General features: G+C 41.4%; 1 protein-coding gene across 12 annotated transcripts in view; it reads right to left on the reverse strand.

Moving 5' to 3' along the window:
• Positions 1-17,352, reverse strand: part of LOC122869902 (nuclear factor 1 B-type-like) — a 66,814-nt gene extending 49,462 nt beyond the window's left edge. For 2 of the 12 annotated variants that reach the window (XM_044183300.1, XM_044183301.1), the window contains exons 1-2: positions 15,368-16,961; positions 12,168-12,699 (exon numbers count right to left, since the gene is read on the reverse strand). In XM_044183300.1, coding sequence (XP_044039235.1) covers positions 12,168-12,699; positions 15,368-15,394 — 559 coding nt within the window. In that variant the 5' untranslated portion in view covers positions 15,395-16,961. Of the gene's footprint in view, positions 1-12,167; positions 12,700-15,367; positions 16,965-16,992 lie in introns of those variants that run through there. The other 10 variants (XM_044183294.1, XM_044183295.1, XM_044183304.1 and 7 more) reach the window with 10 other exon arrangements.
• Positions 17,353-23,438: the final 6,086 nt, after the last annotated feature.

Below are 23,438 nucleotides of genomic sequence, written 5' to 3' on the forward strand. Positions count from 1 at the left end.
CAGTGCGTCACAGCTCCCGGCCCGATTCCAGGTTCCCCCCGACGCAAACAAGAGCCATAACTTCCCTAATGATCCCAGATCGTGTACGGCTCGGACACGTTCCACCAATAAGGAGCACTTCCTCTTCATCTTTGAACTCAAAAGTGGGTGTTTCTACCTTTAACTGTAGCTCAGAACATCTAGGCATGGTGCGAGTGTAGTGGTATGAATAGTTGGCAAAAACTTGTCAGGTTTGAATGTCCCATTGTTAAAAATCTTTAATCCAAGTATGTACAAAATCAACAATTACTGCAACACTCCTAAAATCTGGAAAAATCCTATTTTAAGACCTAACGAATCTCTTAATATCTTAAACATTGGCCAAATCTTGATAATCTGAAACTCTCTTGCTTTCACTTTCAGTCTCCCTGTCACACACAATTGTGCCGTGATTCAGAAGTCTCACCACACACACACACACACACACACACACGCATTGTAAACAGTCTTTATTGAGACGTGAGTGCTTGTATAAACATAGCCAAGCCCTATTGAGGGTCCAGGGCCGGGTCGAACAATAAGAGGGGGAAAGTTGCTGGACGTTCCTCACAGACGGTGTGTACAAAATCCAATTATCAGAGCCACGGCATTAACATTCCAGCAGTCTGGCAGGTGACGGCTCCGTCTTTTCAGCACACCCCCCCCCACACCACCAGCATGGGACAGAGTCGCCCGGCAGCACCTCGACAATACACACACACATGCAGCCCTCTTCATCTCCCCCCTTCTAAGATCCCCCAAGTATTGAGACATATATAGAGGGAAGAAGGCAAAGAGTGGGGAGGCAGTTGGGGGGAGTGGGGGGTCCACCAACGACACTGGTCTTTTCTTCAGGAGATCAGCGCGACCGGCCTAGCAGGCAGTATCAGTCAATGGGGCATTCTTATCCTCTCTGTCTCTGGGTGAGAATATGTTGATCACTGATAACGTTGCTTTGATTGCCATAATGGGGAAACCACTTTTTGTTTTGAGCGTTTGCCTCAAAACAGTGCCCGCTTTGTCAGCCCTGGGTGATGTTCGTGGCATACAAGATGCCGATTAAAAAAAGGTTCAACGGTAAAACAAACAATGTTGTTGTTCTTGGCTACAGGGCGAGATGATAATGGATTAAAATAAAGTCTGTGTCTATGGGCCACTCAGTGACAAAAAGCGATGAAACTAACCCAGAGACCAGCACATTGCACACTGCAAGTTTAACCCTGCATTCACTTAAAAACTTGCAATACTAAAAATACTTTAAAAATTTTTACTTTATTGTCTGTCTTATTTAATTATACCCTCTAACTCCTGTAATCAGCCTCTGCACCATCATGCATCATTAACAGTTGTTCTTTTCTTTGCTTTACATACAGTACATATAGTCCTTAATTATCACTACAGGATGTGGTGTACGTGATAGGGTGCGTGTGACATGCAACGCCTCTGCCTAGTGTCCTGCCCTGTACCCTTGTCATGTCCTATATATAAACGTACATCTGGCCCCCATTCTGCTCTTTCCATCATATCATCTTACAGAAAAGGCTATAAGAGATACATACAGTACAGTACATTACGGTAAAGTCGGGCTGGAACAAATTACTTTTCATTATGGATTAATTATTTCTATAGGGTGAGTGTACATAAGTTAAGTTTAAGAGAGATATAGCGGGTAGGCCTGTCATGATAACTACTTTTGTTGGACGATAATATTGTCCCAGAAAAGATTGCGACAAACGATATTATTGTCATTTTAAGACAATTTTATGCCACTGATATAATGATAATAGCATAATAATGCAAGTACACCCTTTCAAAGCGCAATGAACTTTTAAGCTGCCTGAGCCCCGCCCATGGTAAAACTCAGACACAGAGCGCAGACGACGAGAGGACAGAAGCAGCACGACCAGAAATGAGAGCAAAATGTGTCTCAGACTCAGCATAGTTTTTTTCCTGTTACATTCAGCTTGTGAAATAAAAACGCTCAGGCGCTGTGCCCAAGTGTTATAATGTAGGGAAAACCCTGCTGTTTATTCTGGCATCATGTTGGTTAAAATGTTGATGGTGACATTCTTATCCAAACAAGCACGCATGTAGACACAATGGGCAATATCATACAATATATGGACATAACCTCGATAATTTTTTCTGACCTTGATAAGTCGATAAAGTAATTATCGTGACAGGCCTAATGGTGGGGCATGCCAGCAATCATTTCTGTATAATGGAGTGAATGACAAGGTTTTATGTTATGTGATCTGTAATAAATTAATATGTAACATCCCTACAGTATTATGTGCAATTTGAGTTTTTTTTATTACCTTTCTTTAATAAAATGGGTTGTTTTTTTTTTAAATGCCTCTTGACAGTTTTCAGATTTTACTCCACTTTTGGTTTCACCTGCCCTCTTTTCATAGCTGACAGTAACTAAGAACTCTACTTTGTCCCTCAACAAAACTCCTTTTTTGTTTCTATTTTCCCCCCACTCTGTGTTTCACTGTCCTTCTCTGTGGTGAGATGTTAGTCAAGTGTCTTGTGGCTTTCTCCACCCTCACCAGAAGGCTTGCGCGTGGTTAATTATTCTTGGATGGTGGATGAAAAAAGTGAGTTCTTTCTTTCTTTTTTTCATTAGCTCAGCAGCGGTTTTCCATTCATAGTAGTTGGCACTGGTTTCGCACTGCCTGCCAGAGATCACACCCCAACCATTTTCATTTTCCTTCATCCATTTGTTTCATTCATGTCATAGATTTGGCAGAGGCCTGCATCGTTTTCCTGATGGCCGTCGACCCTTCAACACCCTTCTTTTGAGTCTCAAACTCAACTCTTTGTTTTGCATCAGAGTGAAGAAAATGTGGAAACAACAATTCACATTGGTTTGCATCCAAGTGACTTTTTTTGAAAATTATAGTATTTCAGCTCTGGAATTATTAATTGTAATCTAAAACTGAACCGAAGATACTTTAGCAAGGCCATTTAAAGCACTGCTGACATGCTTGGATGGAGAGAAAGACTTCACACATTGAAACTTTTCCTGGGAAAGAGGATGGATATTGTTTGTGTATGTGAGTATCAGTGTTGAGATAAATCCAACGTTAAAAAGAACCATTAAGTAAAAAGTGTGAGCTAACATCCTCCTGCCTTCATATAGTATATTATCCTATAAGATTGCGGAGATAGTGAATGCACTGTGTAAAGCCCTCTCCCCCCACACTTAAATGCATTACACAGTGCATTCAGCTATCTGAGGCCCCAAGAAACAGCCATTTATCATCATACAACTACTGGAACTATGCCCACTGACAGGAAAGCTATATCACACATACACACCCACCCGTTCAGCAACCACTTTGCTAAGTCTATCAACTGCAGCTGCATGCATGTGTTTTAATGCATGCACACAAGCTGGATACACACGAGTTCATATGTGCATGTGAGCATCTGAGTCCAAACACTCAAATGTATTGTACACATAGCCTGCAGCTGCAGTGTGTTCTCTCAGGGCTGCAACCCAATCCCAGAGAACTCCAAAGAGTCAAATTCAACCCAGGCTCTTTAGCTTCGGGAACCAGGATTCCCAACATGAAAACAAACAAGATGGCTACCGTGTCTCCAACCCAAGCAGTGTTGCCTTGTGGTGTTCACCAGCTCCCCATCTGAATGGAGTTAGAGGCTGGCTAACAGGAGTGCAGAAGAGAAGAGTCTCCTGGGGCAGTTGGCTCAGCAAGCGGGACCAGAGGATGACTGCACCGTGGATTAGGGCCCCACAGTGGTCCATTGTTAATTGGGCGCCATGTGTGAAAGCTACAGAGAGATTAGTTTGTACAGCTGCTGCCATTTGTCATAACTGCCCTTAACAAGACACACATGGCAACCCAAGTTACAGCCAGAGGTTTTACAGCAAAAGGGGAGAAAAAATGTCTGCTGAGCGTCTAATAGTTTGGGAAACAGACCTGCATAAGCAGATGAAGATGTTCCTGGGAAACACCAAGCAGACTCAGCTGGAATCCCAAAGGAGATGATGAGTTTGAGCATTACTCATTTACCATCTGTAGGTCAAATAGGGTCATTATCATAACTGCTCAAAAAACTATGTTAAGCCAGTAGAAATCCCAGACCACAGGTTGCAAACAATTCTGTGAAAACAATGAGGGAAAATCAACTATTACATCATGGCCCTATTGGGCAAACCTCAAATTAGACAGGATCTGTGTTTTATTAGACAGGCAACAGTGGGACGCTACAGAGATAACAACAGGGCTAGTGACTATTATAGCCTGACGACCTCTTGTTAGCCAAATGTCCTTGGTAATGTAGGCTACACCATGAGATTTAAGAGAGGGATGGTGGAGTAGAGTTATTTTTTGGTAAGAATCCGCTGTGTAATTGTGGGTTGTAGGTCTGCGCACATGTTTTGAGGCGTAATTACAATCTTGACTTGGTAAATCTGGAACAAGCATTTAAAGCACTCTCACTTTCAATTTTTGCCCAACAGGTGCTAGAGCACTGTTTTTATCAAGAAGTTGCGGTTCATTGAATCTAAAAGTAGTCTTTTTAGCTGAAGTGCAGGTGAGCAATAATCTGATGTGTATGTGTGCAGTAAATGAGTTCAAGGGTTTCTGCATGCACATGTATATGGGCATATGAATGTGAACATGTGTCCCAATGTTTGCTTTTTTATGTTTGCATATAAAATTTTTGAAGGGTTTTCTAAAAGTCAGTGCAGCTAAACTATCAGCTGAAGACTTATGCCAGTGGAGAGAATGGGCCAATTTGAGAAGAATTCAAGCTATCTGCATCTAGATCATACAGGCTTTCAGAAGGCACCATGGTAACAAGCCCTGTACTTCCCCAGTAAAAATAACGGGCTTCATTAACCATCCTGTTAGTGCTGCAGCAGGCTTTAACCTCAGGGTCCAGACAGCACTAGACTAGCTTGTTCCTATGCTATGGCTAAATCTAACTCTCCATATTTATGCATAAGTCTCTAAAGATATTTGGGAAAGGTGCATTTTTCTATTTTTCTTTTTATTCACTGTATCAGTTTGTTGTTTTAATGACTTGATGTAAAGAGGCTATGTGAAAACCAGATCTATCTGTCACAACGGAGAAAGTACCTCTATAGAAAATCTGTAACATCTGCTGGTTTGGTGATCCTGAGAGATGAGATTTTCATGTTGTTCCAACCAGCAAAGTGTCCATATTTCCTTCTCCTCGTGTCATTCCCTCTATATGGCTCACTTTAATCACATACAGCCCCACTGCTCAAAGATGCTGTCTTTCATAAAAGACTGCATGTTTATGTAAGTGCTAAAAATTTAAATGACTTACTTTCCTACTCTCCTTGCCTTTTCTGCTGTTCTATAACTTTTCTTACTGTATGGGTCAATAGAACAAACAACCATATTGGGGGTTGTATTGTTTATGACATTGAATATATGGCATCTTCTGCTGATCAAGAGTTCTTTACAAAATTTGGGAGCTTTTTGAGAGGTGAACCTGACATATGTGAGGGAGGAGTGGAAGCTCTTTGGCTAGCTTTGACAACTCAATGGGGCGCTGATGAATCCGTCCCAAGCAGGCCATTCCCAAGCCCCAGACACCATATCCCCTCTTTGACCCATTGCACTGACATAAGAATGAAATTCTCTGGGGATTCGCCCCCCACCTCAAACAGCAACATGCCCACCCAAAAGTACATTTTGCACAGTGCTGCGATGGCGGGCCTTTCTTTTTCTGTCCCACTCAGGTCTTGTAGAGCCGTCACAGTGATGGGCCATACTGTACTGCCAGACAAAAGAAGAGACAACCATCACTCTGGGCCACTGATCGGCCCTGTCTGGACTGAAAAGACTTTGATGGGGCAAAACAGGGTGGGGGGTGCTGCACAGAGAAGTTAGTGTCTCCTGGGCAACCACTCTGATTGTCTGTCCCTGTCCAAAGTTCCCCATCACACCCCACCTACTACCCCTTCCCTCCCTGTTTTTCCTCTGTGAACCTTCTTTTGCCTCTTTCCACTACAGACCCTGCTGTCTAACATGACCAGTCTAGCAGGCAGATGGGACAACAGTAGGTTTTTCTAGCAGTTACGCTAGTATGATGGCAAAGAAGAGAGGCGAGTCATTGGATGTTGGAACTCAGGCAGCAGGGAGGGCCAGCTTTGTAAGACAGGACAGTGAGGTACAGTGTAGTGCCTGGGATAGGGGGTGAATGTACCCATTTGTCTTCATTTGGGAGGACCGGCAGACAGGGTGGGGGTGGGGAATCTATCCGAGAGGAGTGGGAGGTGCCGGTCCTCCAGTCAAGTGGCCTCAGGGGATTTGAAATGCATTTGGGGTCCTCCCCAAAAGCCTGGGAAAGTGTGGTGAAGCTGAGATCTTAACCATAGACTAATGACACAAACTGCAGTCCTTAACCAAGTGTAGCCACAAACGCAAAACTCCTGCTGAAATACACAAGAAAAGCCTTTTCAACACAACGCCTGTGCCTTAGAATGCCAAAGAAAGGGCTTGTCCCATTTTTTGACGGATGCAACAGCACAAACTGTAACACAAGCAAATTAAAGACACTGTAGCAGAGCAAAAGGGAGTTGTAAATTTTGTTGAGAAAGAAGGCATCCACATTTCTCAGTGGCCTCTGCTCCGAGTTGCCTTGTTTCCATGGAGATTTATGTACACATGGCACACAAAAGAGGGCTAAGGAGGTAACACGGCCTGTTTAAGCCTTGAGGTATTTGCTCGAGCAAAACCCTGCTGCTAATAACACAAGCTTCATACTGAGCCAGGCAACCTGGCTACACTGCACACAGGTTGGTGTTTGAGAAAGAGCAGGAGGGGAAAGAAGGCAGAGGAAAGTCAGATGGAGATCACAAACAACCAAAGATCCTGGAGAGGGAGTGAAGACATTAAGGGAGAAAGAAAGTAAGCAAGGAGGAAAGCAAGAAAGATTAAAGATGGAAAGCTAGAGGGAAAAAAGAAAGAAAGAACACTACAAAACATAAATAGCTCCCGGGTTAAGAGAAAAAGGATCGGGTAAGACATTTAGTGGGAAGCGGAAATCAATAAGGCAAGCGGTGACGCTGGGAGGGAGTTCTAAGTGGATTAGATTGAGAGAATGTGTTCGATAGGTTATGGCTCTGAGAGAGAGGTAGCCAGACACTGCAGGCTCTATTGCATACTAATAAGGAAGCCAGAATGGAAGCTAAGCACAGGGTTGTGCAGTTCAATCTGAAGAGTTTTTCTATATGGCTCTGGAGTCATCGGTTAAGGTTTTTCCCAGGATTTGTGTTTTACAGTCTTGCTGATTTTGTTCTAAATGTTCACTGTTAAAATTCATGTCTAAGAATATAATTCTACTCAACTTCCAAAAGAACCATTCAAACTGCTTTTTCCAATATCGTCTCACCAGGAAAACTTAAAGGGAGCTGAATAATTTGACTTAACCCAAAAAAGGAAGACAAACAGTCATGTCCTTAACACTGTCTGCTTACAACTTTTGTTTCACACTTCTGGCAAGAACCCAGCCACCCTTTCTCTGGCCAAATGCCTGGGCCTGGGACAGCTGTCATGGTCGGAGTCTCGGGCTTGAGGGAAAGCCAAGGAGTGAGAAAAGAAAAGAGACTGCGAGCGAGAAGGAGTGAGAGAGTCATTTGGCCAGGCAGTGTGCCGCAGGGGTGATTCCTGATGGCAGAGGAGGATAAGGGGATGAAGGGAGGGAGGGATAGATGTTGTGCTTAGTCACAGACCTCCACTGTGACCCAGAAGGTCAGGCCTCCGTACTGGCCGCCTGACCAAAGCCTCTGAGGCAGCCGGGCGGAAAACAAGATGCAAACAGCTACCCCACGCAGTGTTGTGAGCAGGCAGGCCAGTCTTGAAGATAGGAACCAGCCAGACTACCCTGCCTGAGGGATTGGAGAGGGGGGTGAGGAAGTGTGGGGAGTCAGTGGTACCTACTCCCCCTCAGTTAAGCCAGTGAACCAAGGGACCACCAGCCAGACCAGAAGTAGTGGCAGGAGAGTAGAGACAGTTGCCAAGAGACCACCGGTGATCCTGCGACCGCCGCAGTTTGACCCCGATTGAGGAGGTCAACAAGGGGGGCTTACGAGCAGCTCCCCCGCCTCCCCCTCTGACCACCACCCCCAGGCAAAAAGTCTTCCTCCTCCATGTGCCCTGGGCCTGCAACTGCACGTTTTCACTGATCTGTTTTGCTCAATTAAACTTCAGAGGATACCCTGCCACATCTCTTTGCAAAGGTCACGACCCCAGGGGCAGAGGTTAAGTCTGGCGCTCGTAAAACAAGGTCTCCATTAACATGGCAGCATGTATTCAGAGGTAATCCATCCATTTCCACAAACTATCATGGCGGTGTGAAAAAAAAAGTTACGTTAGTGAGGGGGAGGGGGGAGTCAAGGTAATGATGTTTTATGGCTGTGTTAACTTTCAGCACCAGAGTAATGGGAAAACTGCTTGACCTTGACTTCTTTAGTCTCCCATTGGACTACCTCAGCAATCCTTTTCTGTCACTGGTTGTGAAATCCACTGACAACTGAATTCTTTGTAGTAATTTCTAATTTGTACCATTTCTACCTTATTCCACGTAAGCTACCGCTTGTCGAATCATTTATAATTGAGGAAGTTTAAGAAAATGTATGGCATATCATTTCCATATAAAATTTCCAAGATTCCTCCAAATTCTTCAATTGGATTGCTTGTGTATCTTAATCACATACCTTTTTAAATTATGTTATTTACAGATTCTATTAATTGCAGACATGTATTAAGAACAAGACATTTAAATACGCAGAGCCAAGAACTTTCAGTGAATACAATAACTACATTCCTACATTTGTTGAGGAAATAGTGATGAGCAACATAACAAAACCAAATGAGGCCTGCAGTATCCTAACATGTCCTAACATGACGATTATCTACATGCCTTTTTACAACTATTCCATCAAGTTGTCAAACTAGATATGCAAAATATGAATCCAGGTGGGGAGAGGCGATGATTCAAAGAAAAAGAATTGCATTTCTTGTTTTATCAGATAAAGATAAAACAGTACATTGGACTATAACAGCAGTGTGAGTGTGTGTGTGTGTGAGAGAGAGAGATAGAAGCCAGGGCTCTGTATTGAACACGGCCTGCCAGTTGGCACAATGGATGCCACAACCCCCACTCCCAGCCCCCAGCCTACTTCCCAGCGGGCATTCATCTGGGCATGCACATGGGTGCTACAGTCCTGCCTGGCTAAACACGTCTGTGCCCCAGAACAAGGGGGCTGAGTGCCCTCTCTAAATTCACCCAGCACACTCGCTGCCAACCCGACGACCTTTCTCAGGCAGCAACCCATCAGAATCAAAAACAAATACACTGTGAACTTATTGATTTTTGCCACAAAAAAATAACAAGAAATAATAGTGTTGAGTAAATAACAGCAGCAACATATTTTATGTTATCCAATTATACAACAGAGCAGAAGTGAGCCACAGCCAGGCAGCAGGACAGAGAGAACAGTGTTAAAAGCACAGTCCAGGCCGATATTTTTCCCAGCAGTTCGCACAAATACCAGATTCTGTTTCAGACAGAGCCGTTTGCTAGTTTCTTTGTGTTTGATTGTATGTTTGTTTGTTTCGTGCAGTTGCAGTAGAACAAAGGCAGCGGCTTCCATTCTGACACTGTCAAAAAACTTTCCAACGTGCCCACTGCATTGCGGATGCCAACCAACGAATCAAAGGCATGCTGCAAGCAGACAAAGAGGGTTTGATGCCAACCTCCAAACCTCTAACAACCATTACTGGTGATTTGCCTGCCTCCCTGGCACAGTGCAAAACAAAATGGCGGCGCACCACACGCTACCACAATATGGCTGCATTGTCTGGAGATGGGCACCGCTTGGTAACTTGAAGAAAAGGAAAAGACGCTTTAGCTTGCAAACACGAAACGAAAAAAAAAATCATGGCCGTCTCCGTGATCCCGGTAAAAGAATGCTATTTTGTATTTGCCAAAGTTTCAACCCACAGAAATTTTGAGGACAACGGTAAATAATCACTCTGATCCGCAATGCGATGTTGAAGCCGAGTGAATTTAACATGATGTTCACCATTTATTTCAAACACTAAAATTAATCTTTTTGCCTATAATTTGCTCTTCCTCCATAGCGGACACATTTTCCTAAAATAATAGCTGGTGAAATACCTTCAATAATGTACAATACAAGCACTAACTTATCATTTAAACGGAGTATATAATGAAAAAACAGCACTAAAGGACCGTTCTCAAGTTGGTACTGAACAGTTAAAAATGCAGCAGATGCAAACTAGAGAAGCGGTGGCATCCTACAAAAGACACAAAAGAGGGTCTGATGCCAACCCCGGTGCCAGTGGCAACCATTATTGTCTGTGTGCTGTGCCTTCTGCTTTCCCTGGCACTTATCAAACACAAAATGGCGCTCAGGGTTTGATGATAATGAGCTAGCTATACCACCATTTCCCCCTCAATAGCAAAGTATTGGTGGTTATTCTGTGTTGCTGCAATAGATTTAATACAGGGGAATTTCAACAGGGAATACTATAGGGGGGATTCCTATGGTGTCAACAGATAAAGGGAGGAAGTTCAAAACTGAGAGACATGAAATTTTATCATGTACTGTAACAACCCTATTTTGCAGTAGAAACAAAAATGTCATTTTGAAAACTTATATGTTAGCCTTAAATTCTGCACCAAAAAAAATCTGGCATCCAAATAACAATAAAAATATTTTCTGCTGAACTTATGAATTGCCTTAATTACTGTTAATTTTCTCCTTAAACTTAGTATGGAATGTCAGATTCAAAAGTGATGTTTCTGTCATGAAATAGTGGGTGAAAATTCACAATTTGTTTATTCCAATTTATAGTTTGAAAGACAGATTGTGCACTGCAAAGCTGCTTTTCTTGGGCTTAAATTGTCAGTGTTGTCACCATCTCAAATGTTTCAGTAAATGCCAGTATTTTATTAGTGTGCGGCATTCTTTTGGTTGTTTATAAATGGGAAAAATAAATAATAATTAAATTCTGAAAAAAAATATTTGTTTAAAGCAACCATTCAAAAAATGTGCATTTCAAAACCTATTCCAGTAGCTGGCAACACATTGTTTCAACCTCTTATTTCTTTACACTGTGCTGAAAAACAATTCAGTCTTCAAATTGAGCACATCACTGTGTCAGAAGAAACTGTGTCTAAAAGAAACCAGCTTTTCAGGAATTAAGAAAAGACAGGGTTTCCATTTCAACACAAACACGATCCCACATCACCACTTATAACAGACACAATATCTTATATATACTTAAAAACTAGCCACTTAAATCAATAGCAAATATTAAAAAGACCTAAAATGTACTCATATCTTCAATGCTAAGCTGTAATGTGACTTACTATCAGCAATACGTTTATTAATACGTTTATGTGGGTATTACCTTTTTAATGGTGGAAATCTCATTTAATAACTGAACTGTTTTACTGTGATTTTTGATTGACAACAGAAGAGTTTTAAAATTATATAATGTTACATTATATAATGGGGACTATGGGGAAAAAGGCCAAACACCGAAACTGGAATAGCAAGGGCTTCATAAGTATCCTGTGAAAAATATACTACTGGTGGGTTCATTTTAATTTAACCAGTCTATACTGCAACTTTCCACAAATGTCTAACTTAATATCCAGACAAATAGAATAGGTGTGCAGTGTGCATGCAATTGTACAAGCCTGTGTGGCTGTGTGTGAACCAGATAATACATACTTCTCCAAATTATAGTAACTGAATAATTAATGAACATGAGTTGGAGCTGCTGCTGGAGTATGGCAGAGCACAGACACATTTAAAACATGTTCGAAATTTAATATTGATGACTGAATGAATTTGTCTTTTGTTTAGTAATAAGACATACTTGAACCATATAAAAATACATGCTGCATATATACAGCACTGACGATCAAGTTTCTTATGTTTATTTGTCTGGCCAATGTTGTGGTGATTTCTGCCAGTCTCAGCAAGACTGCCAAAAAGTAACACATGTGACCCTTGACCTTGCCAAGCCATCACATGCGCGTTAGCTCATACACACACACACACACACACAGTGAAACAAACACACACAGTATGAGTTTGAACCTACCTTGGTCCTGGACATAGTATGCCAGAAACAAGTCCAGCTCCTTGACCGATACTGTTATGTGGTGTGGCTGGACACAAAGTGCTGGGTTGGTGCAATGTGGAGACTTGACAAGGCGTTCCCCGTCTGTACTTTCCAGGGGGATGCCTTTGAAGAGGATGACCATCACCAGGTCCAGACGCCAAACTTTGTCGGCCTGCCGCAAACAGTCGATCCGGCGGATTTTGCCCTTCTGGTCTGGGTTGGATAGCACACAGCACGGGTGCTTCTTGCCCGTCACGCTGAGGACAAAGTCCTCCCGGTACTCCTGCCGAATGTCCTTACGCAGCTTGGCCAGCAGCCTGGATGCCCATTTCTGCTTTACCTCGGGCTTCTCGCTCAGAAGCTCGTCCTTCACCGCACGCTCCTCATCCTTGGACATCCGCTTCTCGTGCTTCTTGAAGTACTTGCGCTTTCTGGCCTGGAGGTTGAACCATGTGTAGGCAATGGCACGGACGTGAGGAAGAAGTGCCTCGATGAAGGGATGAAATTCATCCTGGAGATTCCAAAGGATACAGTGAGAAGAGGGAAGAGAGAAGGAGAGAAATGTAATCAGAAACGCATCAAACATGCAGAAGAAATATAGGTTTAGTCAGCTACTAATCTGAGGCAGAAGGTAAGTCAGGCCACAAAAAAAAACAATTCCTCTTAATCAGTCACATTATATCTCATTGGCAGTTTTAACAGCTTTAAGTCAGGAAGTTTCTCTTCACATAGCAACACTGGTTTTACCATCCTAGATGTATCTGGGCGTACTGCAGGTATGACAAGGACATTCCATTGTTTATATCAACTGCCAGCACTACAATAGCACAAGCCCGGTGACTGAATGCACTCGCGTCTCTGCTCTCATTTCCCGAGCATGCTCTGAGCGGGACTCCTGTGCTGCTGCTGCTGTTACAGGGAGCATGCGCCCCTCACAGTTGCATTTCTCTTATCAGTCTATCCACATTCCAACGTGAACTTATCCCATGTTCACGAGGGATGGAAGATAAGCTGGAGGGGCAACTGGGGTGCAGTCACAAAATAGGAAGTTAAGGAGAATCCCATTCTCCTCTCGTATACAGGCTGCATGTTCAAAATGCATTAAAAATAGAAAGGCGGGACATCAAATTAAGCAATTCTGTGAAAGGTATTTGCAAAGGTTGAGTTAGGACTCGATTCGAAGTTCATGCTAAATCGTTTCAAGTGTTGGGGATAACACACGGAATGACACTTGCCCAGCTTCATTCCAAAAACCTGAGGTTAGTCAGGGATATTAAAATTATGGCCTACTTTTAAAATTTTCCATCTCTCTTTTAATAAAAAAAACAAACAAATGTTATGCTGAAACAAATTTTTCTGATAAATTATCAGATTCAGATTAATATTAGTAGAAATATTTGCAACGCTAATTTTACCTTTTCATATGGGTTATCTATTGTATGTTGTAGTTTTTTGTGCACTCTGCATTATGCCATAGTACACTTTATACCACATTATCTTTAATTAAAATTACTGCATATGTGAGCCGAAGAAAGAAAACTTTTAAAATTTAAAAAACAGTCCACATTTGACAGAATTTCTATTGATCCTTACAACTCAAAAAGCTAAATACCATCATTTCTAAAGCGCCCCCGCAGTTCATTGGCCTACGGGCAAATTATAATAATCTCTTAATGCTTGTTCTCTGTAGGTGAAGGAATGTACAAGATGGTGTGGATGATTTAGGGGTCATCAGAAATTACAGCAGCTGCGAGTGACAAGTGGAAACATTTGCTTATCTTTGTTTTAGGTCATTAAAATGTCAAATTTAATAAGTATAAGCAGCCCCTTTTGAGTGGAGCTTTTGAAGAGTTAAACCACATATTGTTCTTTTTGTAGGCAGCCAGGCAGGCAGGCTATAAGAAACCACAGAAATCCACTCCCTATCTGTGCCTGGCGCTGGTGCTCCTCTGAGAAGACACGTTTCTGGTCTGCCAATAAAACTCTGCTCCAGTACAGTAATGTCAAATTATAATAATTTATTATACAGCGTGAATAAACATTTTATTCTCTACAGACTCTAGATTTAAAATGTATTATATTTACTATGGATACTACACCTATCCATAGTCTTTTAGAGAGGTAAAAAAAAATAAAATAAAATAAATTCAGAACTCCTTTAAATGTCACCTCCTCACTATAATGTTGCCAATTAAACTGACAAAAGTAAGCAGTAAATGCTAGTAAATGTGCTCAGCAGCAACTGTTTCTGAAATCCTTTTCACTTCTGGTTTCCTGTACAAAAACACTTTAAATATTTTGTTAATTTTTTCAAGCAGGCTAAAGCCAAATGCTGTAAAGATAAATGACTTGGCCGGGGCCTATGCAGTGCACTTCAGCTGGGGCCATAAAAGCACAATCCTCTTAAGTACAAACTAAACCACATCTCAGTCAATCACTTACTTATGCCAAGTAAAATATAAACAGTAAAACTGAGTCAGCCAAAACAGTCAGCTACTCTGTCCAACCGCTGAATCAACCTTATCAAGCATCTGATCTTCCTACAGTGAAAGTGGCTTTATCTTCTTCCAACTTCACTTCCCTAAAGTATAGGGGTTTTACTCTAAATAAAAATATACATGTGGAAAAAAAAATAAACACAGCTCAGGCAAGGCTGGGGAGTGTGTGTGTGAGGTTATTGGAGGACGCAAATAACCTAATTCAACCTGACAGAAAATGAGCATACCTATACCAGTTACACAGGATTATCGAGATGACAGTCCTGGATTACTATCATTTTAAAAAAACATCTTTAGGCATAACTTAAGGCACACAAAGAAAGCATAAAGATTGGCACTTCGATGACTTTTTAAGTGCCTACAGGACTGTTAAATTATTTTTTGTTAGGGCTTTCGTTGGAATCTAAGACCTCGAAAGTAAAAATCACCACAATTGTGGCACAAGCACGTGCATTTTGGATTAACAACTTCAATTTTGGTTAGTTCTACCGCTATATTTTCACTTGCAAGGCAAAACCTAATTGTTGTTAGAATTTATGAAAGTGTTTCAGAAGCAGAGCTGAAACTGCACAACCCTGACGCCTGCACAGAACTTTCAATTCCCTGGCCACTGTCTGTAAAAATTTTATAACAAACACGCAAATCACAGCAATTAAACGTATATTAAAAAGACACAAATACCTGAGTGAGACAAATCGGAGAATACATGACGAGACGGCTACACACAAAAAAGTGAATGTACTTGGATTGATTCCTCTGATCACTTTATCGCGCCATTCCTGGACCGATGTGCACCGTGCAAGACTGTGGAGCAGCTATCCGCGTACAACAGTAAGAGATTATCCAAGAACATCCATGAATTTTTGCGATCCAAAGCGTGTCGTCTCCGCAGAGATAAGGAGATTTAATGCAGGAGATTTTGTCGTTTTTGTTTGTTTTTTTTAAAAAGTTGACATGCACAGTAAGCACTTGCTGATTCTACTCGTAGAGCCGGTGCAAACGGGGCTGCTGCGTACTCCTCTACTACAAGGGCTCTTTGCGCGTCTCGCTGCTCTGATATCTCGTTCATAAAAGCATTGTGGGGAGCTTCAGTGGGCGCCGAGTGTGTGATGTTCAGCCCTGCTTTAACCAAACGTGATATGAAATCGACCAGTGCACCTTCGGTCCTGCGCGATTCCAGCAAATCAGACCCAAACTTTTTTCTTTTTTTTTTTCACCCACGTAATTACACAGTCACACTCCTCCTCCTCCTCCTCCTCCTCCAAACACACAACCCCTATCCACCATCCAGCGCCTTCTTCGCCTCCTCGGCTATCTGAAAACACAGCGTACAATTCATTTACCCCCTCATTCCAGCAGATTTTTTTTATAAGCTTCGGGGACTTTGGACCACAGCCTCGGTCATATATAGAGACGGAAAGGGAACATTTCCCTCCGCAGCTCTGGCACCCTTTACCCCCCCCCGAGCTCCGGGTCAACAACATGCGCTTACTCCTTTATCCAGTTTAGATCGTTCAGCGCAGCGTCTGCGGTCCACAGCAAAAACAAACTATAGATCTGTTTAGCTTGTCAGACACATTGTAGCGCGGAAACCAACATGAACTCGCATTAAAATGCTCTTTCAAAGTTCCTGAAATAAATCACAGAGATAAATAGTATCTAAGATAGAAGATAAGGCACATTTTATGAAAATATTCCCAACTGAAGATAATAGCCTAATTTATTCAATTTATTGTTTAGGCTACTGGAGAATTAACCCGACAGGTAAACATTAGACCTAGCTTGAAACTTTGACACGTTACAATTAGTTTATTGAGGGAATTTTTGTCATAAAATTGATTTTTAGAATACAGTTTTATATGCCGAATAACTCTGCTTTACCTGAACAGCTTTTTTTTTTTCTTTTTTAGAAAGTTGTTAAAACACTCATAACTAAGCTAGGTGTATATCGTAATATTGTAGCACTAATGCTGATAGGACTGGAAGTTAAACATTGTGACTTTGCTGCTGCAGTGTGTGTGTTTGTGTGTGTCCCACAGAGCTGTCGTCAACGGTCCACATAGAGTTCATTTGCCAAATTAAGGGGAATGGGATGTTAACATAAGCTGCCGGAGAATCTGTGCCAAGTTTAGTACAATTTTGGCCCGACCGTGCCAGTGTTGTGGTCCGTGTTAAGTTAACCCACTTCTCCACATTTCTCAAATCGTCGCGAGGACAGGACGGTGTTACAAAAAAAATGGTATCACAAATGGTATCATCACCGTTATCACAACATTTTAAAGCAATAATAATCCATGTTCACGTACCATTGCACTGTACTGCATGGATTAATAGGGAATCCTGGAGCCTGGTAGAAACACACAAGCCGGTAGCTTCACATTTCTCACGTTCAACTTTGTGCTTTGGAGGGCTTTCTCTTGCAGGGCTCGCAAAAAAAGTCAACACCGGAAGACAATTCTTTGCAGATATCGGTGAAGAGAAGTTTGGAGCACCTCGCGTTTTTTTTTCTCTTTTTTTTCTCGTCTTCCTTCCTCTTCAAGTCTTACTTTTTTGGATCGTTTTTTGGGGTTGTTCAGTGAAGTTGAACGCGATCCAGAAGAGGCTGAGTTTTCGGCACTGGGCTGGTCTCCGCCTTCACTTTCACTGTCTGACTGACTGCCGCCCTCCGGCTCTCAGCAGTAACTGTCAAGTCGGATATAATTTGAACAAGACGATTTCCGGTATGACGTTTCCAAATAAAACCCTTATTTACAGAAACTGCTTGAGGAATTTCTCTTTTAGCTTATAGGTATATTCATATAAAACATTCATACAATGATAATTAACGTGGAAATTACGCGTAATCGATGGAAGATGGACACACATTTATTCTTACATATGTTTTCGTGGCTCAGTGTAAAGGCATGTGTCCAATTCAAACCATATATCTCAAAAATGTCAAAATTTCATGAAATAAGATAAACAGCAATTGTTTTAGCTTTGTGACAGCACGTTTTTTAGATAACTGAACTGGTTTTAGAGGGGGTTTTGCCCATAACATAGTCCGAACCCACAAAAGAGTAAGCCTCCAGTTTATCCAGTTTTCCACTGGATAGCGTAGCTAGCTTAAATGTTTGTTTTCTAATGTTGTGTCTTAACGTTTAACGTAGCTACCATAAACTATAAGGTTATAGTAGCTGTAAGGGTGTTAATGTTATTAATACTGTGAATTAAATGTGTAATAACTCGGGTTAACTCTGTTAAGAATACATACTTATTAAGCTCAAAAGGTGACAAATTCTACCTTACTTTGAAAGCAAACCCCCCCATTTCCCGGTGATCATCCAGCTGTTTCTCTGTAGCTTGACAGAGCTCAGTTTTGTAATAGTGTTTGCATTCTTGCCTCTCATTGGTCAGAAGCAGTGGCCCCGGGTCTCTCTACCCTGGGCCCCTCATTTCCGCTCCTCTGACGTGCTGTTTGGGGCTCGACAGAGCCGCTGCTGGACAGTCAGCCTGTATAGCGATGCGGTCAATGACTAATGGTGGAAATCACTACACTGCAGTAATTACTGCTATTATATTATTATTATTATTATTATTATTATTATTATTATTATTATTATTATTATTATTATTATTATTCGTCCTATTATTAGTCCCATTATTATTATAATTCTTTGCAGTTACAAGAGGAGGAATGGCAGTAGTAAGCCACGACCAATATCTGATATCCTCCACACACATCTAGCAATACCACTATACATTTTATGAGTCATGTAGTTGCAAAACATGTTCAGATTTTCACATGGGCCCTATAAAGTATGGCGATTATGGCATTTTTGGGCCATTTAATCCCTATATTATCCATATATTATGTTGCTAATTTTACACTTACTCATAGAGTCTTAGACTATCATAAAATTGCCATTTCCTAAATCAATAAAATATGAGCAACAAAAATAGCATTGAAAGCATTGATGTGGGTGCTATTATACAGCAATAGACCCCTAATATAATAATATTCTAATGCGCCAGTGCTCATTAAGTAAGAAGAGTAGCAGTAGTGTAATAGTAATAACAGTGATGGCAGCAGTGGTAGCTAAGCAGTGTTGTAATAGTAACAGTTAAGAGTTTAAGTACCGTATAGTAGTAATGTTGCAATGATTCAGCACAGGCTGTTTAAAAAGGGTAACATCGTATTGATTAATCATTCACTGGATGCCCATTGCTGTATGTCAGCATAATCACAGCGGGCAGTGTGATTGTATGATTTAAATGGATAGTCTGTCTCTCATCACTGTTATCATGACATTAACACAGTATTCACACTATCTAAAAATGTCAGTATTGTCATGTGGGTCCAGTATCTACAACACACACACACACACACACACACACACACACACACAGTGATCGGTTGTGATTCACCTCTAAAAATAATAAGAGCATTCAGCTGCAGCAGAAATGGCTATAAATTGCTGATCAGTGATCGTTTCAAGTTCAGTCTCTTACTGCTGGTGTGTCCGTTCATGCTGTGGCAGCCTTGAAGCAAAGCTATTTTCTGGGTTGAGGCTGAATAGATCTTGTCCTTCGGTCTATTATGCCTTTAAAAACACTCCTTTAGACCTCTACTAAATGGAAGTTTCAAGTACACTCAATACATTTTGGAATACTTCACATTATCTAGTATTTTTTCCAAGAATGTTTTACTTTTAGATTCATTTTAATTCTTAATTTCTGTTAACGGGGAGATACCACGAAAGGCTAGATTATTATCACATACCCTGACTCCATACTCTTTTTGCCTCCATTTGCCCAGCGTTATATCATGCCAGTCTGCTGGTGCACATGGCATGAGCCCTCACAGATTCATTCCTCCGAATGTGGACCTACCGCCCCCATGTGGCCACAAACACAACTGCTAGTTACTTGTTTGGGACCCACTGGAGAATTAAAACTCAGGTCCTGTGTATCTTGTAGCTCTAATTTTAAAAAGGTAGGGGTGTTTTAGTAGCATTTAAGAAATTTACAATACAAGTTATACACAAGCCTACAGGAGAGTCACAAAGTCTAGTTTCTTTATTTCTCTATTTATGGAACATTGGCACAGTGAGAAAATTAAGAAAATTCTTAAAGTGGTAATAACTGGCAGAATAACAGCAAATCACTTCTTATAATAATTATCTATCATTATTAATAGTTATCTTATTACATGTGAGAAATTTCCTGGCCAAAAATGAAAATATTAATTTTTCTTGGATAAAACAAAATACCAATATCATGTTGAGAACAAACATTATAGCAGGGGGAAAAAACAAACAAACAGGCGTTAATAATAACAATCACAATGGTTCTGTTCTACTGAAGTGTCCCAGTGTGACAGTGAGCCAGCATGAACAACACCAGTGTCTTTTGTGTACCATTAGGTGGCGATATTCCAGTGCTGTTACAGTAGTGACCACCTGTGTCATCTGGTTATGATCTGGTACAATTTATTATATCAATATGCGTGACATTTAACTTAATGAACCAAAGTAAAGCCCGGCAAGAGAGTGCAAAATATGATTTTGATTCTCAAGATGAATGTATTTTGTTGTGGTGTCCAGATAAGCTGCAATGTAAAGATAACCATACTGTATATACAGCAGTACTGTGAGGCTGCTGCTACTACAGCAAAAGATGATGTGAATATAGATGCCTTTGTCCATTAAGGTTAGATAGTCAACTCAAGAGCAGTATGTACTTCACTGTGTGAGCAGACTTTACCAATTGCACCATTTCCTATGGGCCTTTCGCAAGTAACTTTTTATGACAAGACAGCAGTTCAGCTGGTCTCTGCTAAATCCTTCAATATTCTAACCTTTAATATGAGCTTTTAATTAAATGCTATTTCTGACCATGACGTACTCCACATCATGTTCTGTCCTTGCTTGCTGAAATTGCCTAATATATATATTTTATATGAACTTGCAGATGATCGTTGAAGCCGATTCTATTTTATTCTAAGTCTTCCTTTCTAACAGCATCACTTATAAAATGTCGCAGTAGCAAGAGCGAAACATGTCTTCTGAAGAAGCAACATTCAATACATGTAAGTGAATGAATATCACAAAAATAAAATCCACACATTGTTGACATGTATGCGCTGACATAGAAAATGATTGGAAACAGGACAAAATACAGCAGCAAGCAACACCAGCAGCATGTCCTGAGCAGAGAGGGTCCGTTCTGTCAGCTCACATGCGTTGGGACAGACAAACAAACCTCAACTTAAGTCCCTGGTGACGGAGCACAATAAAAGCTCGCCTGTAGTCAGACAAGTAAATAAATATTCAGGAAGAAATGTCAGCCTGTGTTGCCTCTTCAGCATGGGAAAGGCGCGGGCTGGACAAGGGCTCTTTGTCCGACACTATCAAATTAACACTGCAGAGGGTGCACAGAGAGGTGCACTTGAGGAACGCTCTGACACTGAAGGGAGGGTAAATAGTTCCTTTAGTTATTCATCTCGGCAAAAAGTAACATTCTTTTTAAAACCCGTTTTGATCGCTCCTCACCTTCAAAATCCTCCATCATTTGCAGTCAAATTGAAGTGTAACTGGTTTTAAAACAGTTCAGTGATCAAAGTTACAACTGCTGGCCTTGAGGATCACATTCATTCAGAAATGAATATTAGTGCAGAGGATGCTCTTAAAAATATTTCTTGAATAAAAGCTGGAAAAAACACCTTTGCTGAAGACATTTAGCATGTGACAAACTAATTAGACAATGACAAAACCTTTCATGCCAAACAGCCTTTTCCACAATCTCCCTCACTTCTGCAAATGTTGTCAATATTGACCGGGGCACAGACACACAAAGACACAAACCACAACGCCCAAAAGCAATACAAAATGATGGTACCACAGGTAAATTTAATTTCTAGAGGCTAACCAGCAGAATATGATATTTGGGTGGGTCAGACAGTGTTGCAGTTGGAGACAAGACATGGACTTTTACAGCCATATTTTCCCAAACAGTGTCAGAAGTCTGCAACTGTGGCATCATAAAAGTTTAGACAGGGTATTACAAGGAATATTAGCCTTTTTTAGAGTTGATTTAGCCTGATAGTGATGTTCTTAACAAAGGGGATTTAAGAGGAAGAAGTCCAGACAAAAGAGCTCCACTTACCATCCACCACGTCCTAGCTGACATGTCATAACACAGCTGCCATTTAATGGACCTCTCTGTCAGTTTCCCAGCCATCACTGTGCTCCCGGCTCTCATCGGACGCAGCCCCGCGGAAGATGAGACACCTAATCAAAGGGGCATCAGTGGAGGCATGCTGTGCCACATGTAGGCCAGTCCCTGACAACGTTGCATTATGGGGTGGGGGGAAAAATCAGCAAAAACTTCCAGTGACCAGTGACTTGAACCTGACTGTGGCAATTACAAGAGCCATGACCCTACAACCCTCACCATCCCCCTCCTTCACTAACCTCCTCCCCCTTCTCACCCACCCCCCCGAATTTGGATGTGGCTGGGAGCGGGAGCATCATTCTTGTGTGATATTGCCCAGACAGAGTCAGAAGCAAGCCGATTGTTCAACCCGTTTTTTGGCCTGTAGCCGCCTCTCCTTTTCAACCTCATCAACCCTGTTTTTGTGTGAGGAAAAAAACCTGCCAGTGCTGGGAGTGATCCACTAAAGAGCAGGGGCAGCTTAATATGACTGCGTGGCATTGAGCTAAAGGTCATTAAAACAATGAGATGTGTCAAAATACTGAGATCTTGACTTCTGCATATAAAAATGCAGTGGTGTGAGGATTTTGTTAAAGGGTTATCTAATGTCACTGAAAATGATTGCTCCTATTCAAAGGTGGTCCAAACTATTACCTATAAAGCAGTCATGAAGATCAAGTAGTCATCAAGAGACCTGTTGCATTCAATTTCCACTCAGTGTCAGGGCTTCAACTGTATTTTGACCCATGAATTAAGACGTTTGGCGTGTCCATGTAAATGTTATCTGAATGCCAGATGAAAAGACCTTTTCTCCCCTGCCACATTCCAATCCTCCTCACTGAGGTCGCTCAATGGCAGCTGGATTTCCCCACAGGGATGGTGGGTGGACTTAGCAACAGTAACTTAGCATTAGTTACAACAAATAGATGTGAAGAAGTGGAAAAACAAAGAGGGCCAATGCTTGGAAATGGACTATATTGTTGTTTTTGGCACATTTACACTCAAGTCAGAAGTTAGAGAACACTATATTTTAGCAGTTAGAGTTCAATCTCACAAATTTCATTGTAAATAGCCTAAAAAATTGAAATATGATGGACATGAAGTAGGATTTAACCAGTCTAATTAGGCACCTGCAGTATAGATAACATGCTGTATGTTTGTCTTACAGCTGATTGCACTGTATAGCTGCTTTTAATAAGTACCTGTTCACAGCTGACCTTTTCAGCGCACCTGACTTTAATGGTTCTTAAACACAAAGAACAATAAGACACTCAGCAGTCATCATGGAAGGCAAATGTCAGCTCATGACAGAGAAAAGGCAAATGAATATTACTCTGAGGGATGAAAGACTACAAATGTAAGGTTTCACAGAGCACTTTGGTTTACATTATCAAAAGGAAACCTGGAGGAGATCTGACTTATAAAGCCATACTACTATTTAAATCCTTAATTAACACATTATTTAGCATTTGGAAAAAAACCCAAACTGGTTTATAATGTACAAGTGCCTGCAGCGTTCTGTAAACCCTGGGCCTCTTTAACAGCTCTAAGTGTTGTT

The sequence above is a fragment of the Siniperca chuatsi genome, linkage group LG22, assembly GCF_020085105.1.
Source record: "Siniperca chuatsi isolate FFG_IHB_CAS linkage group LG22, ASM2008510v1, whole genome shotgun sequence".
NCBI lineage: Eukaryota > Metazoa > Chordata > Actinopteri > Centrarchiformes > Sinipercidae > Siniperca > Siniperca chuatsi.